General features: G+C 36.4%; 1 protein-coding gene across 1 annotated transcript in view; it reads left to right on the top strand.

The window, feature by feature from the left end:
* Window positions 1–2,472: 2,472 nt before the first annotated feature.
* malrd1 (MAM and LDL receptor class A domain containing 1) overlaps window positions 2,473–18,591 on the top strand; it is a 50,515-nt gene continuing 34,396 nt past the window's right edge. The window contains exons 1-15 of the mRNA XM_041968823.1: window positions 2,473–2,638; window positions 2,723–2,811; window positions 2,893–3,057; window positions 6,317–6,413; window positions 8,050–8,181; window positions 8,987–9,139; window positions 10,830–10,935; window positions 11,458–11,822; window positions 12,107–12,552; window positions 14,995–15,082; window positions 15,184–15,357; window positions 15,510–15,663; window positions 16,977–17,133; window positions 17,290–17,400; window positions 18,331–18,544. Coding sequence (XP_041824757.1) covers window positions 2,473–2,638; window positions 2,723–2,811; window positions 2,893–3,057; window positions 6,317–6,413; window positions 8,050–8,181; window positions 8,987–9,139; window positions 10,830–10,935; window positions 11,458–11,822; window positions 12,107–12,552; window positions 14,995–15,082; window positions 15,184–15,357; window positions 15,510–15,663; window positions 16,977–17,133; window positions 17,290–17,400; window positions 18,331–18,544 — 2,617 coding nt within the window. The remainder of the gene's footprint in view (window positions 2,639–2,722; window positions 2,812–2,892; window positions 3,058–6,316; window positions 6,414–8,049; window positions 8,182–8,986; window positions 9,140–10,829; window positions 10,936–11,457; window positions 11,823–12,106; window positions 12,553–14,994; window positions 15,083–15,183; window positions 15,358–15,509; window positions 15,664–16,976; window positions 17,134–17,289; window positions 17,401–18,330; window positions 18,545–18,591) is intronic.

The raw sequence follows: 18,591 nt of genomic DNA, 5'->3' as shown, positions 1-18,591 counted from the left end.
AGGGAGTACCTCTGTGTAACTTTACTGCAAGCAAGGGTTCACGTCATGTCTGGAAGAGGTGCGCATCTAGCCTCCGCAGAGCTTACAGCGCCTTAACCAACCAACGCAGATGGCGCGCAATTATAAATTCAGCTTTAGCTTACGCTATCCAGCACATTTGTCATGTCTGGCAATTCTTAAAAGAACTAAACTATAACAATAACAATAACAATGTATATATATATATATGTAAATGTATAGTATATAAACTATAACTATATTTACAGTTCATTTAATTTGAACCTTATCACTGCACCATTTTATTTATCAAATTTCCATCTTTTTCAACTGCCTGCTCTTTTAAATATTTTTTTTATTTACTGTTAAGATCTTATATTTAGTAGATGTTGTGTTTATATGCCTGACTTGAGATTTTAAATTTGTTTTTGTACTTGCCTGGTATTATCCTGTTGAGCATCTTGTTGTATGTGCAGTTTCATATACAGGTGATAAATGAATGTCTTTTTAATGATCTCATTGAATCATGTCATATTTTTGTCATCATGTCATTTTTTACAAGGTTCTAGCTGTTAAAAGTGGGTTTAGTTTAGTTATTGAATACAAATTAAACCAGAAGTGAGATCAAATAAACCAAAACAGTATTAATATCTGAATGGGCCTTGGTTCTCCTTGTACTGGAAAAGTTAGACCCCAGTGTAAAAATGGTTAAAAACCCCTGGTCTGGACAAGGTGATTAGTCCTACAGTGGAATTGAATGTGGACCATATTAAATTACCATGCAATATTTTTCATGATGAAGATTTTAGGTAATTATCAAAGTACAAAGATTTAATTATTTTGTTGTGTGGGCTGATGTCAGTAATATTTTACTCCAGTAAAATATCATCATTGTGCTTTAACAATGATAATAATGTGACAGCATTTAGATACTTTGGTTCATATTTTAAATGCACTTTTAAAGTATGCCAGTTCAAAGGGCCAAACTCTGACTTCTAAGTTGTTGCTGCTGGAATTTCAAGTCAAAAACAAGTGTGCATTTTTTTCATTTTTTGGTTTTGAGGCACCACAGATAAGGTTTGCCTAGGGCTCCACGTTACCTTCGACCACCACCAAACTTACTGTTGCCTTGCTATCATCCAACCAGTTTGCCAATTCTAACCCGGACTTTTTACATCAACAAAGCATTTCGGTCCAGATAGTTGCCACTCACTTGATAGTTTTTTCTGTTTTAGACTATTTTCTGTAAGCCCTAGAGATGGTTGTGTGTGAATCGTAGTTCAGTGGTTTCTGAAATACTCAAACCTACATGGAACCAACAACATTGCCACATTTAAAGTCAATCAAATCCCCTTTCTTCCTTATTCTGATGCTCATTTTGAACTTCATCACGTCATCTCGACTATGTCTACATGACTAAATATGTTATATTACTGTCTTGTGATTAGCTGATGAGCTATATGTGTTAACAAGCACTTAATCAGTACCTAATAAAGTGGGCAGTGACTTTTTAAATAACAGATTATTCCATATCAATTCAATGCAATAGCCATCATGTGTGGGTTTTATAGTTTCTTAGTTTTTGATGTCATGTTTCTTGCACATTCTAGTTAGTGAAGTTTTTTTAATGATCCTTGCTTTATTCAAGTTAAAGTCAGCTTTATGGTCAATCCTGCAGCATGTACAGGACAAACTGTAAAATTCCTGTTAATTTTCATTTTAGTTTTGCCCTGTTTTAATGTCATGCATTCTCAGCTTGGTTAACTTCCTTTGTTATTTAATAAAGCCTGTTCAATTGCCAATTCCAGTTAATTTCACTCAAGCATTAGTAACGCCTGGTTCTTGTTCCTAAATCAGGCTTACAAGTGAGTCAGTGCTAATATGCAGTCAATGATCAAAACACAATGTTATTTTTGGTAAATAAAAAAAAAAAAGGAAATGAAATATTATTACAGACATCTATCTAAACTGTCTTCTTACTTTACAGTATTAACATTTGCATTCATTAGCTTAACTTTTGAATAAGTCACATTATCATGGTCTGTCTTCTGTACACAGACAGTGTATAAAATATAAACGCAGCCACTGTGATGGCACTTTTTTGTTTGGCAATTCATCATCCTAGTTATTCCCTCGGCTCTGTTGTATCTTATTCAACTCATTGGAAAGGCTGTCACAACCATGAAATTTTAGTTTATGCGTTTTTATAGTGTAAATATTGACAATTAATGTTTTATTTGTTCTTTTTTATTTGTTCATTCTTTCCCACTATTATTATATCGATTAATTATATTTACATAATACATATGCATCTTATAAAGTAGGCAGAGTGGTGGATCAGTATGCATTCATAGGTGAGTGATACTGGTGTCTTTAACTTTTGCATTTTTACTGCAAATTTAACTGCCTCCTCAAACGTTATTAATAAAATAATGACAGAGTCCTGAATATTTAAGATATAAACCCAAAAGAGAGATGGAAGTTCAGTTTAAGTGTTTCTCCTCAGTCGCAGGTTCTGCAAACACAAGGTGTGACTTTGAGGAGGGATTTTGTGACCTGATCCAAAACTCGGAGACTCTCTCTGAATGGACCAGAGTAACTGAGGCTGCAGGACTCAAACAGGACCATGCAAATTCCTCAGGTTGGAGCTGTTTAGATTCTTATAAGTGAACTACATGATACACAAATGTCTTTAATGTGCTGTATGTATCCTTCCCTTTCTCAGGATATTTTCTGTCCCTTTTACCTGTTGGAGGGAACAGAACCACAGCAGAACTGAATAGTCCAATCTTCCTGCCCAGTCAAACATGTCAGGTAAATTAATCTTCTGATGAAATGCACATAACATAAACTGTGGTAAATTCATTAACTGTGTGATGTTATTTCATTTTTCAGATGACTTTCTATCATTATGTTGGGGCAACACATGGGGATCTTCTGGTCCTGGTTCAACCTCAGTCAGAGGTTCAAAGCACTGAAATATGGAAACACTCCACAGAGCTGCAGATAAAAACATGGCTGCAAACAACAATTCACTTTACCAGCAATGATAGTTTTCAGGTCTGTAAATATTTACTATATAAATACTGTAATTGTGCATCTTGTGAGTAGACATTTTGCCCCATCCTATAACAGCCGCACTCTACTGTATTGTTGCTGCTTTTGTAAGCAGTCATTATCTGAGGCCCAATTTTATTTGTAGTGGGTTTTGAAACCTCTTACATCTTCCTGAATGTGCAAATAAAAAATACAGGTTAGCTTACACCTTTGCTCATATATGTTGGATGTTAGGGTTGCATGCTAAAGGATCGTGGTTTGTGGAGTTTGCATGTTGTTTCTGTGCATGAGTGAGTTTATTCCTACCTTCCAAAAAAGTGTATTTTTAGCTAACTGGTGACCTTACGGGAGAATTTGAGCATGCATGGGTGTTTGTCTCATTTGTTGAGCTTATTTGTTTACTGATGATTTGTTCAAGGTGTTCTTTTCCTCTTGCCGCTAGGATAGTTTAAGCAGGTATAGTATATAGTTTCTTGAAATGAATAAAGTCATCACAGCAGAACTGAGCTGCAGTGTAGGGGCCATTTATGAGCAGATGAAGGGTACTGACCCAACTGGACCCTTCACAGGCCATCTGGAGTCCTGTGAATCCTGCTGTTATTGTCCTTCCGATATCTCCCTAGCTTGTCAGTGTCACCTTATCTCTTCAGTGCTTTCACCATCTGTCTGTAACTTTTATGATGTAACTGTTTGGAGCTGGTGATAAAGAGGTCAAATTCACTGACATTCACTTTTCCCTCCATTAATCCACTTCCTGTTTCAAATTCAGTTCTTATTACTGAGCATGATTTAGATTGATGTCGTTTTTAAAGCAAATTCTGATGATCTGTATTGCCAAGTTGTTGTTATGCTGCGTTGCGTAAAGACTTTAGTGTTAGCTGATACCACCTAAATGCTCCACTGAACGACACAGGAAATCATTCCTACCTGTGGCCATCAAACTGTACAACTCGTCCATATAGCAACAACATCCACTGTTATACATTTACACTTTGCACTACATTTACATTTTACTGTTATATATACATTACATATGTATACATATTGATAATACTGTAAATATTACTCACTGAAAGAATTTTTTCCTCTATCTGTTTATATAGATATTATAACGGATTTGTAATTTTTCTTATTGTGATTGCTATCTTTATCTCATCCTTTCTTTATTTGGTATGGATCGACTGTGTGCACACAATTTCCTCTGGCATTAATAAAGCATTCTGATTCTGATTCTGATATGTGAGGTTTGAAAAAATATATAATCCACATAAGATTTTAGATGACTACAAAGTATTTTGCCAAGCTAATTCTATCAAAACTAAGTTGCACTATGGATAAAAAAAGGGGATTTTGTGGTCAAACACACTGAATGACTGTGAAGAATAAATGAAAAGCTACTTACACTCACACTTGTTTTGTTATGTCCTTTTTTCTTGTAAGCTTAGGGAAAATTACATGGCTTGGCAGTGAATAACATCTCAGTTTCTAAGAAATGAGCATTCTTGACAATGTGCACATGTGTTTTTAAAAGCTTTGAAATATCTGATTGTTAAACATGCACATGGATGGTTGTTCTGATTTCAAGAAATGTAAAAGGACAACCACTGCCCTGGAGACTGGACTGCCTTTAAAGTTTCAGTATACAAAATTTTAAACCTAAAGCAGCAAACAACAGTTTGTTACATGAAGATAAAATGGTGTAATGATGATCTTACCAAGGCATGTGCCTCTCATATATATAAAAATCTACAAGCTACTTCAATATGAGGCCAGATCAGTCTCAATAGGAATGAACTCACGCCAGGTTTTTCACAAATGCACATGCTCTGGTTTGCATTTGTATTTCAGAATCGGAAATGCACACTTGCTGTTTCACAAATGCACATGCTCTGGTTTGCATTTGTATTTCAGAATCGGAAATGCACACTTGCTGTTTCACAAATGCACATGCTCTGGTTTGCATTTGTATTTCAGAATCGGAAATGCACACTTGCTGTTTCACAAATGCACATGCTCTGATTCACAAATATAATTTTGAGGCACACTTGTAAGATTATACGAATTGCTGAACGTGCATTTACGAACTGCTTCTCATTTGTGAACATCTCTGCATTCGTGAGAGAATTCTCTGCGGTGGATTTTGAGACTCCCCTGACGTCACAGGGTAACGAATGTCACCATTGGTTGACTAATCTGTCAATCAAATTTCCTAATGTGATTGACAGATTCATCAGTCAATCAGGTGTGTTCGCATTCAGCCAATCATACTGCTCCTTACATTTTCTCCATACTTTTAAACCTGTCGCAGAGCTATTTGAGCATGGTAGTTCAAGTCCAACTAGCGGGCAGACATGGAGGAGACGCAACAATCACAACCTGTAAGTAACACATTTATCTTACATTCCCTCGTTGTAAAGCGTCTCCGCCATGTCTGCCCGCTAGTTGGACTTGAACTACCATGCTCAAATAGCTCTGCGACAGGTTTAAAAGTATGGAGAAAATGTAAGGAGCAGTATGATTGGCTGAATGCAAACACACCTGATTGACTGATGAATCTGTCAATCACACTCGGAAATTTGATTGACAGATTAGTCAACCAATGGTGACATTCGTTACCCTGCGACGTCAGGGGAGTCTCAAAATCCACCGCAGAGAATTCTCTCACGAATGCAGAGATGTTCACAAATGAGAAGCAGTTCGTAAATGCACGTTCAGCAATTCGTATAATCTTACAAGTGTGCCTCAAAATTATATTTGTGAATCAGAGCATGTGCATTTGTGAAACAGCAAGTGTGCATTTCCGATTCTGAAATACAAATGCAAACCAGAGCATGTGCATTTGTGAAACAGCAAGTGTGCATTTCCGATTCTGAAATACAAATGCAAACCAGAGCATGTGCATTTGTGAAAAACCTGGCGTGAGTTCATTCCTATTGAGACTGATCTGGCCTCATACTTCAAGGACTCCATATTAGGCTTCACTTTCAGTTGTTGCCATTAGCTTCGGTCTGGTTTTGATAACCTAGTGGTGTCCTCCCAGTTTGTATATCACTCAATTAGGCATTTCTTTTTTTTTTAAATTTTATATCTCTTTTTTCAATTTAAAATGTAAAATGTGGCCTCATGTTTTTTGGGATTTAGTTTAAACAAAGATAAAGACATACATGCTCTTTTCTTGGACGAGTAATGAACTGATAGTGTAAATAAAAAGCTGTGACTGAAGTGAGTAATAACTTTTCTAATTTTTTTGTCCATTGACCAGGTGGTAATCCGAGGGGAACTTTCAGCTGACAGCGAATCCTCAGAGGTCTTAGCTATTGATGACTTATCCTTCAGTCCTGGTTGCATCACTCTGCCTGGTAATAATATCTTACCACACTGATGATTTCAGACCTGTACATTTTGACATATTACCACACATAAACAGACCACCACAAACTTGTTTTAAATAGTGATGAATGGGAGGTAAGCCAATAAATATCCAGGACAGGATTCATAAAAGAATAACAGAATCGTTAAAATAGTGCTTACTGTATATTTCCTCCTACTAAATATGGAGAAGTCAGTGCCACAGTGTATGGGGTTATTTGTGACTTCTAAGGTGATGAATATGATACAGCTTAACTCCCCTCTCCGAGGGTCGATAAAGCATGGTCCACTTGGTGTTTTTGACAGGATTTTAACAAGATGTACAACTGCAAACCCAATCTATAGCAATTTTACAACTACCATTATTCATCCAATATAAGATGATGGTCTTGGTCTCTGTCCATAAAATAAACAGCAGTTCAAACTTTTTATAGATTGTTGTATTTACTCTACACTCTTTGGCCTTCAGTTAACCTATGCTTCTTTGGCCTCCTCTGGGGGTTGAACCGATGCCATTAGATTAGGTTAGATGTAACTGATGCCAAAACACCAAAGTTTCCTAAGTGTGTTTTAGGATTTTAAGCTTTTCCAAATATCTTTTCGTCATTGGATTTTGAGACCAGCTGTCATCATAAGATTATATGCCGAAATACATTTTCTCCAGGCTATGGTGAAGATCAAACCAGAACTGTGCAATTAGGCACGTATATAGCTCCCATATAAAAGATGTAAATTTAGTATTTATGCCTTTTTTCACTGCACCAAATGTAAAAAAATAATCCTGGTGTAAGTGAACAAAAAAGTTTTAAATATCTTAAACTAAACAGTGGCAAATTAGTTCCTTGGATTGTCACTGGGCCAAGTTTAGCATATATAAGACTTGTGTCCCATCTGCACAGGGTCCCTTTGCTACCATCTGCGTTTTATGGATAATAGTGGATAAATAAAACCATGCAACCATGGCTGTTTTCGGCTTCCATAGATATGTTCTATATAAACCTATCGTAACTTTACTTTTTTATCATTATTACAAATACGAGAAACAATTTTCAGTGTCTCTTGTTTTCTACAAAATGTAGACTTTGTTACAAATGACATAAACATAATTTGCCAGCAATAATTTTGCCAAAGAAACAAGGCAAATTGTACAAATTTAAGCTGCATTAATCCGTTTTCAGATTTAATTCACCTGTGTCTCTTTAGTAGAGACATTGCATTTTGAATAATTCCTTTTAATAGCTGGCCAAAAGCCATTTTAAAAACTGGGCAGTTTTTCAAATATATTTCCAATACACTTCATAAGTAGCATGAAATTGAGTTCATTTAAGAAATGGGGCTGTAGACACAATATTGATCAAAACATCTTAACTTCAGTCATTACTTCATAGTTGAATCTATCTTCTATAACAAAGCTAACACACTTACTTTACTCAGGACAAAGCTGAGCTCATCTACTAATCTGCAATGATCCTCTGAGAGTGTGTTTTAATGATAAAATGGCATAAGAGGAGTCAGTCTGAGCAAATGCACCTCTTTGATTAAATATCTCCAGGCCTCTCACACCTACATACTGCAGTTCCATCAATTCAACTAATGTGTCACTTTCATTGTGTGTGTATATTGCAGAGAGCAGTGTACCTCCTCCATCTGCCTGCCCTCCTTCATGGTTCGCCTGTGATGGAGGGGAGTGTATCGAGGAGAGCAAAGTGTGTGACTTCACCCCTCATTGTCCTCATGGAGAAGATGAAGCTGGCTGCCGTAAGAATTTTATTACCAAGTAACAGTTTATATATTTACATTTTATTTGTGATTTTTTTAAATAAACCATCTGCTAGCTGATGAGAATGACACACACAAGAATATTAACTGTTTGAGTATTTTTTGTTTGCTATTATTTTAAATCTCTATTTACCAGAAATATTTGGAGCAATTAATTAATTAATTGTTCTAATATGATTTATTGTTGTACACACAGAAATGTGGGACAGCTATAGCAACAAGGTGCATCACCTGCCTGCATGCAGTGAGACGATGAGTGTTTATGAGTTGCCATAGAGTGTGTTTTTCTTATGGTTAACACGTACCAGTAGTTACACCTATGGTTTTGCTATCCTCTTGTCCTCTTGGCCAGATCACCCTTATGAAAGAGATCTTGATCTCAATGGGAGCTTAATGTGTTCAAATAAAGTTTTTAGACTGTTTAATAAAACATCTTTCTTGGTTAAAATACCACCTAATAGGCAGGTGATATTAGTCTAAATAGAATTTTATATATCATCCAATTACAGAAAGGTTCTCCAATACATAGATTTGATATGCTGTAGTCAGAACTTGTCAACCTTATTGGTTTATAAGTTATAAGTTGAAAGTTCCCTCTTGACCTTTTAAAAAAACTGACAGGAAAATTTTACTATTAAGTCTAAAAGTATAGTTTGAACCTAAATAATAATCAAGGGGTAATTTCCAACTTCTAGTAACTAATTGATAAAAGTTGTTACCATGGACAACAGTAATTTCAGCTACAGTATATTTAAAGTCATTTCTTGTCTGTTTACTAATTCAGCTGCTGAGTGTGACTTTGAGGGTGGCTCTTGTGGCTGGTATGAGTTCACCCTTGGCGATGGCTTTGACTGGGTCAGAGGCTCATCCTTGGATGTACCTCCAGATTACTTTGGCCACCCACCATTATCGGACCACTCTACTAACAGCACTGAAGGTATGAGAATTACAAACTTCAGATGTACAGCAATGTGCAACACATTTAGGCAGCAAAAGTAAGAAGAAATGTAATAAGCTGATAACGGGTTTTTTTTGTGTCTGGTCAGAAATGAATGGAAAATAAGATCATAATATCCACAGCTTCAATTCAGGTTTTGTGTTTAAAAAATCATAATGGTAAAATAAACAAAAAATGATAAAATCTCTACCATCTGTTTTTGAGAGATAGGCAATTCATGAAGATGTGCCTCCTCAGCAATTTCAATGACTGAAAAGAAATCAGCATAAGCTTCTGCTTATTAACATCATCCATATAAGGCACAACAATACTTTCCTAGGCTTATGTACCACAATATGTTATTATTTATAATGCCTCATTACATCATTACATTACAATATCAAACTTAACTCCTCAAGGCACGGGTTTAACAAGAAATGTAGTTGCAGGCTGGCACCATACAGGCAGCGTCTGTTGTTGTTGTTATGAATGTTGAGTGAATGTGGTGTGGAAAAAAAAGTGATCTGTGAAGTTTAGTTTTGGATGTTGTGCAAACACCACGCTGAAGCTTTGTGAAATTACACATACCCTGATGGGAGCATCTCTTTGAAGATCTAGAAAGTATGACTGTGACCGCTGCCACAATGTGCAAACATGTGCTGTTCAAACAGTGCCTGTTTGGCATTTGGTGGCTTTAATGCCAGCCAAGAAAATAACTGCTGGTTGTTCATGACCTGTCATGATGCACTCCTCTCAAGTTTTGACATAAGCTTGGTGTAAGATCTTTTATGAAAGGAAGTGTTTGAGTTTGGGTTAGTTGATCATTATATTGTTTTTCCATTCTGCTTTGTGCCGGCCCTTTACATTCATTTGCTTTTCTCCTTCTTTCTGTGCTCATATGTGCTATTTATTAACACATCTGAATTTCCAATAGAGCTGTTCTTTATAAAGGAAACATATTTGTTTCCTTTATCTGATAGAAACCTATTAAGACTACATCCGTACTGAAGGTTTGCAAGATTTTTGCCCTGTTCTGAAAAAATGCTGATTTTCTGATTTTATTTTTATTTATTTTTTTTATGTTAAAGACATGTGTGGTGTGATTTCAGCTATATTTTTATATACTACAACATCTACAACAGTAGCCTAAAGTTTGCACAGATGGGTGCAAACCTTGGACTTGTGTTTTGCCTCTTCTGTCTCAAATTTGTGTTTCTATCCTGTGGCTATGTTGTTTATTACAGCAATGTGTAATGAAAGCTGTAGTCCTGCTTGATGACACTAGATTATTCACTTAAAACCAAGTAATAGAAATGTACTTCATGAGCTTTTTCTTTAAAGCAACATTTCAAAAGCTTGCTTTAAATAAGGTACATAATTGGATAGAAAAACAGATAATGACACACTGTTGCCATGGTAACTTCACTGGCGAGGATATCCAGCAGATAAGATCCCAAAGGGAGTGAGATGTAACTGATCTGTCTGGCAAAACAACAATGTGGGAAGATGTAAGGTGTAAACGAACCACTGCATTGTCTGCTTCTGTGACAGTTGAAATATTTTCTGTGATTTGTTTGTTTCTTTATAAAAAAAAAATACCTTACTGAATGCTTGGCCAAACAAATTACACATAGAAGCGACAGAAAGCTCAAAATGGTTTGAATATTAATCCTAATTTTGTCCTGTGCAGGTCATTTCATGTTCATTCTAAAGGACAGCAGCAGTTTGCATCCAAAAGCTGTTCTTCGAGGACCGTGGTTCCAGCAGTCTGCCTCTGGCTGCACCATGACCTTGTGGTGAGAGTCACACTTCAACCTGACTCTTTTTTACACACTTTCATTTCTTTTGCAAGCAAGCTTCAAAGTTGTTGGAAAAAAAAGATCAATATCATGGTCAGAATTATTCTGTCTATCGTTTCACCCACACAAACTGACCTTTCCCAGTTACTGTTTCTTTTAATCCACCCATCATTCCACTTCTACCAGCTCTGCTCAGTTAATCTGTCTTATTCCTATTCACAAAGAATGATAGAAAATGTATCTGAATCTCTCATTATTTGACAGTTCTATGGCTCCAAGAGTATGTATTGACTTATTATAATTTTCTTCTGGGTGGTTGTGAGAATTCTCCCGGCAAGAAAATAACTCAAGCATCACTTGTAGCAAGAATACAGTGTGTTTCACAACAGGATTTTATGATTTACTGTATCTGGAGCAATGAAATCATTTCCAAAGTATACTACTACAGAATTCAGACATTGCCATGCTGGAATATTGTTGTCTAGAAAATTTTAGCTTCCATCTCCTTTATTCTCTCAGGCATTATAACTCAGGCATATCTGTGGGGGCTACTGGCATGTACCTTCGAATCAAAGGTGATAACAACACCGCCATATGGACCACACTGTATGACCAAGGAAGGCACTGGAACCGGGTCACTGTGCAGCTGGGACGAATCACTCAACCATTCCAGATTACACTGGCTAAAATCAGCCTCGGCGTGTTTGATGGCGTCTCGGCTTTTGACGATGTCACCTTTGAGAACTGTTCAATGCCGCCGGCTGTGGTAGAGTGCCCTGCACACACACATTTCCACTGCGTGCACACCAAAGCGTGCGTGGAACGTCTGCAGCTCTGTGACCTTGTGGATGATTGTGGGGATGGATCAGACGAGGAAGGATGTTGTGAGTGTCTTTAGTGATGTGTTTTGGAATAGTGCTCAGAAACTAAAGTAAAAAATGCCAACCCAAAACAAACAAAATATATATGAAGTATATGGCAAGGACATCGTTGCACTTTTTGTTTGACTGCATTTTGCAAAACTTCACTGCATTTTAAAGCAAGGTTGGAGGCAAATGCAACAGCACAGTTTTTACTATTTCACAGTAATGAGCTTAATAATGCCGGTATCCAGTAGCTGCCAGTAGTTTGTTATTTTTGAGTTTCAGTATCTAATTGTGTCTCGCAGCTCCAGAGCTCCAGTGCAACTTTGAAGATGGGTTGTGTGGCTGGAAGCAGGAACAGAGTGGAGGTGATGTCTTTGACTGGACCCGTATCCACGGCCCAACTCCAACCTTAAATACAGGCCCTTGGAAGGACCACACATTGGGCACCAAATATGGCCACTATCTCTACATCGAGTCATCTTTACCCCAGGAATTCAGGGACACTGCTGTGCTGCTGAGTCCGATATTCCAACCTACCCACAAGTCTGTTGAAGACACGTCCTGGTCCCATAGACACTGTGTTTTCCAATTCCATTACTGCATGTTTGGATCACATGTGTTCAGCCTTGCAGTGTACTTGAGGACCACAGCTACAGGACGTGGTCCAATGCTATGGGCAGGATATGGAGACCAAGGAGATTTTTGGCACAGGAAGACGCTCTACCTCCACAGTGCTCGCCCTTTCCAGGTAACTGATTAAAATGAGGAATTGAATTTTCAACACTTTTGGCTTTATTTAAACAGGGCTACTACCTCTTTAAGTCTGATGCTGAGATACAAATTTTATGTAAACATCACCTTATCCTCACTTATATTGTTTATATCTTACATGACTACAGTTAGTAGTTGCATTTTTCTGAACTGCAATACCCTAACACTCAACCTTTAATACATTTAATGCTTTTAATGTACTTAAATATGGCGTATATGTGAAACATGTACATCCACAATGTAGTGTCCTACAAGATGGCAGAAAATATCCTAACAGGCCACAAGCCTCTGAAATATTTTGCATACTCTCTCTTCTCTGAGCTCTCTCCGGTGAGTAAAAGTTAATCTGATGTTGACTCTTGTCTAATTTCTTGCTCTGTCTCCTTTTCTGTTTCTTTTCCTTTCTTTCTCTAATATCCTCTTGGTTTTCTCAGCTGAATCAGCCACAGTGCACATTCAAAACGGCCAGTGTGTTGACATATATTTACAAATGTGTGATGCAGTGCCTTAAAGAGAAATGCTGCTGTAAAGTGATACACAGGGACAGAAAAAGAAGTTCTAAACTGTGGTTTCTTAACCCCAGGACACTGCTATGCAACAACTGCTGCATGAATGTATATAATAAATGTCACTATCATCAAAACAAGCTAAAAGCCCCAAGTTTTAAAGTAAGCAAGGTAAATTTATTTATATAGCACATTTCATACATAACGCAACCCAGTGTGCTATGATAACTCAATCAAAAGATAATCTGTCTCTAATCTTTACAGAATATTATTATTATTATTTAAATCTTCTCATGTAAAGACACTAGAAGATGTATTACGTTACTCTGCAGTGGTTAAGATATTAATCCTGGCTTAAACAAGATAACATCCCTTGCAATTACATCGTGCTGTGAATCACCTTGCGTAATCAAGAAAAAACATGTAACATAAGCTTTAGATAAACACACTTCATAGGCAGCTAACAACAGACCGCTATGAAGCAAAAAGTCTCTATTTAAGAATACACTACAGCAGTGCATGATGAAAATCAGCTTAATAGCTTCGCTGCTCAGCATCGATCATTGAAGATGAATGTTCTGCTGTCATTACTTGTGAGTGAGTGTAACTTGACAAGCACTTAGACTTTTCCTCCACCGTGTCACTGAAAACAGGAGCTCTGTTTGTCAACTTAATTGACTGTAGAAAGGAAAAAAGCTGGAACAAATAGACACTGATTAATTAAATTTAGATTAATAGTGATCGACTTGTAGAAGGTGAAGGCACACGGATAAAATTAAAGGGTAAAATGAGATAAATAAATTGATTTTATTCTATGTTAAGATCATATGATTTTTTACTCAGATTTAAAGTTGTCATTGTGAAAACAATCAAGCCTTACTCCATATGCAACAGCTCAGGGATAACTCTGAAGTCGCTGATGCTCCCAAGGATGCTGCACAGGTTGCTGAACATAATGAACAATTATTCCCAACATCACAGTGAGGAAAAAAATGAAGTGTGTTCAGTGAAAGGCGTCGTCAAATTCGCTGTACAGATAGGTACAGGTTCCTGCCAGCAGCCATTGTCCTCCAGAACAAGACTGTCAATTAATTATTAATTATCTTTCATTTAAAATTTAAAAAGACTCCTACAACATTACAATTTTACTTCGGGGAAAAACATTTTTAAATTCAATTTAGTCATTTAATTACGTTCAATAAGTATTGGTCTTGATTTACTGTAAATATTAACCTATTAGTTTTTGTAAAATTCAAAAATTACTCAAGTTGTTTGCATCTCATGTGGCTGAAAGTATGCTAATAGTTGACTTTAATTAGTCAGCTAACTAATATGGGTGACACTGAAGCAATATTTTCTATATACATTTAAGTCTCAGATTTAGCATCTTCATGTCTTCTGATAAAATATTGGTGTTTTTTTTTTTTAGCTAGCTAATGGCTAACAGAGCATTCAGAAAAAGTTCATTTAAATACCTTGCTAAAAGTGAAAACAATCTCAAGGGTATACAAGACTTGTGTTTTGCTTTGTTTTCTTAAAAAGAATTGTGTATCTGTAGACTTGTTACAAAATAAATACTGTTTTTCATAAATCGTTAGCTAACCACTGCGGTTAGCTAACTGCATCTGATAAAGAAAATGTTCAAAATACAGTGTGTGATCTGTATAGACAGAAAACAAGTCAAAACTTATCTCAAATATTGCCAAATATCTAAACTGACAAGTCAGAAATAGCATTTTGTTTTCTAAAACAAAAACCAACCAAAAAACAATTTGATGTTATGATCCAACTATGAGCATGAGTTTACACTAAATTCTATTCAGGTTTTACTGTTACAGAAATATAGGATTTTGTGGGTCAAACAAAATTTTTGTCTAATTAATATGTCTGGTTATGTTTTTCATTTTTGCCAGATTTTGATTGAAGGTACAGTTGGAGATGATTTTACGGGAGATATTGCCATTGATGACCTTTCCTTCCTTCACTGCGAACTCTTTGACGGTAAGTGATTATACAAAAATGATTAGCGTTTTTAGACAATGCCATTTTTACCATATTTTTAAAACTTTATTTTATTATTTACTAACTGTTCTCTCTTACAGGAGCACTTCCATCATTGATCAACCCTGCAGTTACCCCTCCATCTACGACTGTTCTGCCCCACAGCTGCCCTGAAGGGCAGTTTGTATGTGGAACGTATGGGGAGTGTGTTCCCCTTTGCCAAGTGTGTGACTTTAAAAAAGACTGCTCTGATGGACTGGATGAAACAAACTGCGGTGAAACATTTACAAACATTTTTATTATTACATTATCAATTTTCCTGCAAAATTTCTCTGTTGTTGGTCTCCTACAGTTCTTTGAAAAATGATAAAGCTTCCATCATCCTTTAGTGTTCTTTATTTATTTGCATACACTTTTTTTTTTTTAGTGCAGGAACAGTGTGATTTTGAAGGGAGTGACACTTGCGGTTGGATTATTATCAACCCTGCTTTAGTACCAAACCACGCATTTTACTGGGCAACTGACCAAGGGAAGAACATCCATTATGGAGAGCTTCATCGTCCCACCAATGACCATACTCTGTAAGTTCCAGAAACACAGATTATGTTTAAGACATTTTTTAGCATTTGATAATTATTTTAACTTGAACATTCTTGAACATTAAAACATTAACATATAAAAAGCTATTTTTTAATGTTAATGTTAACTATAAACGTATATTAATAAAAAAAAAAATTAATCAGTGACAATAACTAAGATTATGTATGTCATGTACAGCATGGTTACACAATTACCTATACCTACAGTTTAAAGTGTGGGTGGTGAAAGGTGGCAGTGGCAGTGAACTTTGGCCAGTGCTCCTTAGTTATTTCTTTCCTTAGACTGCAGACATTATCTTCTTTTTATAACCACTATCTGCCTGAAACTCTATACTTTCACTCCTACTGCAGTTCTCAATCGATAAGGAATGAATGAAATGGACAAGGAAGACGTCTTATAAGATGTCTAATCTCAACTAAGTGGGGTCACACAAGATTTAAGACAGTAAAGCAGTGAGGGTTTGAGCAGAGAAATATACTCAGCTATACAATCATTTCTTCTTCACACATGCTCACAAAGTGATTTATGCTCATGGTGTCCCTTCGTCGTTAATCTCACATGAGTCTCGGTTAAGTCTTTCGTCCATCTTTGTTCTTCTTGCTATCACGTTCAGGTCTGTTTCAAGAGGGCTGCAAGGCATTGTGAAAATTTGAGATGGGAGATGTGAAACACAGGCATTTCCATGAATACTAAAATTTAAAAGTTATTAATTCTTCTTTGCTGTTTTGGCCTTTCAAAAAAACTTGCCTTGGTACAGTCACCGATCTTGAATACACAGTTGTATATAGCGTTATATTCTGTCTTCTAATAACATTCTAATCAAACCATTCTTAATTTTGACCCTGGTAGAGACGATAGTGCAGTTTTAGGATTTTTATGGTCTGGCCTTTTCAGGGCAGATCATTGTCAACAATCAACAGACTTTTAAAGCACAAGCATATTTGTTCAGATCCTATAAATCACTGGCCTGCTCTTTAACCAGTATAAATTGGTCTTGAAAATGTTGGCATAGGGTTGTAGAAATATTTTACATGACAATACCTAGATATCCATATGTATGCTTCTAAAGCAACTCTAAACCAAAGCCTTCACCCAAAAGACAAACTCCAATGTTATCCCTGGTGGACAGTCCTGTACTGAAAGTGGAAAAAAGGAAAACATGCTCTTAAAGCAATCAATGAGTAATGTTTAACTAAACAGTCAGCTACTAACCCCATTACCCTTGACCTTACTTTTGATTCACTGCTGTTGAAACTGAGATATTGTGCTGTATTTCTACCTATTCCCCTAATAGCAACAGCCCTGAGGGTTGGTATATGTGTGCAGACAGTTCAAATGGCCACTATGGTCAAACCACTGACCTCCAGACACCTGTTATCTCTTCCACTGGGCCACAGTGCACCCTGATCTTCTGGTACCATATGAGTGGATTCACTGTGGGATCCTTGCAGGTGAGAGCAGAAGACATTCTCAAGGGGAAAGATTACAAAACTTTCCAGTAGTGTCTCATTGACACTAAATACTATACACTTCAAGTATTGAAGCACACAAATCATCTGTTCTCTCTCTTTTTGTATTATTATTATTTTTTTAAATAACATATGCAGGTGCTGCTGAAGCACAGAAATACCACTCATGAGGTTTGGTCTCAGACTGGTAACCAAGGCAACAAATGGAGAAGAGGAGAAGTGTTTTTGGGGATATTAAATGACTTCCAGGTCTGTTGTAAAAAAAGTGTTTTATTATGTCTTAGATTATCACATTAATACAATTACATGGGTCATAAAAATGTTTTTTTCATCATAATACTGTATCTAATTAGGTCATATTAATGTCCACATTTTATTTAGTTTTTATTTATTTATTTATAATATTTATTTTTCAAGTTTTTTTTCTAAAAAAAAACACACACACACACAAATATTTTCTTTTCAGTATTTAGTTCAGTTTTTTGTGTTTTTAGAAAACCTTTTTAAAGAATAACTTTTAGTCCATTATTTTAAGAGGGTGACAAAATCTTAAATGTGTTGCCATATACTATATATGAAAATTTATACAATGTTCATAAATTTAGCAATTTAATCTTTGCAGTTCCACAGACTTTAGAATAAGACAGCTAAATAATTTTGTATTTTGAGTAAACTAGTTCTTGATATTTGTCCATCTTCACATCATACTACATAAAACTATTTTTTATGGTTTCTTTTAACAGATGAAAAGCTGCAGGTCAATAAAGTTGTTTGTAGTTCTAAAAAGAAAGTTATGTCATGACTGAAGCTAATAACCCATTTTGTGAAGGCAACAAATGATCACCAGGCATGGTCAGAAGTGAGAGGGTACACCAATATCATTGTGCTTACCAGATGATCAGCCTTGCAATTATTTAGTCGATCAAAGTAATGAGGCTGATTTTGGTGAAATAATTCTACATCTGGAGTCTATACAGATAGAAACACAGTGGTATTTTGGTATGGCATATTCAGCAGGTATATTCGGTGACCTTTTGGCACCAAACCTCTAGAAGCCCCTTTTAAAACTATAGGCACACTTTACACACCTTTCTGAGATCCAAAACACCTGTCCAAAGACCAAACAATATTGTCAAATAACATCAAGTGTCTTAAATAAAATTTGTTGTCCTTCAACAGGTGGTACTCAGAGCAAAGCGAGGGATCAGCTACATGGGTGACGTAGTGATTGATGATGTCAGCTTCCTGGACTGCTCCCCTCCTCTCCCACCAGATAGGCCGTGTACTTCTGAGCAGTATGATTGCTCTAATGGTCACTGCATTCCTCAGGAAAACTTATGTGACTTCACCAACCACTGTGGGGACAATTCAGATGAGGACCCTTACATCTGCAGTGAGACCTTATCTAATGTCTGACTGATGGCTCCAAGAGAAAGAATA

Source organism: Melanotaenia boesemani, chromosome 18 (assembly GCF_017639745.1).
Source record: "Melanotaenia boesemani isolate fMelBoe1 chromosome 18, fMelBoe1.pri, whole genome shotgun sequence".
Taxonomy (NCBI): Eukaryota; Metazoa; Chordata; class Actinopteri; order Atheriniformes; family Melanotaeniidae; genus Melanotaenia; species Melanotaenia boesemani.
Note: the sequence above shows the minus strand (reverse complement) of the source record. Positions and strands in the feature narration are given on the sequence as shown.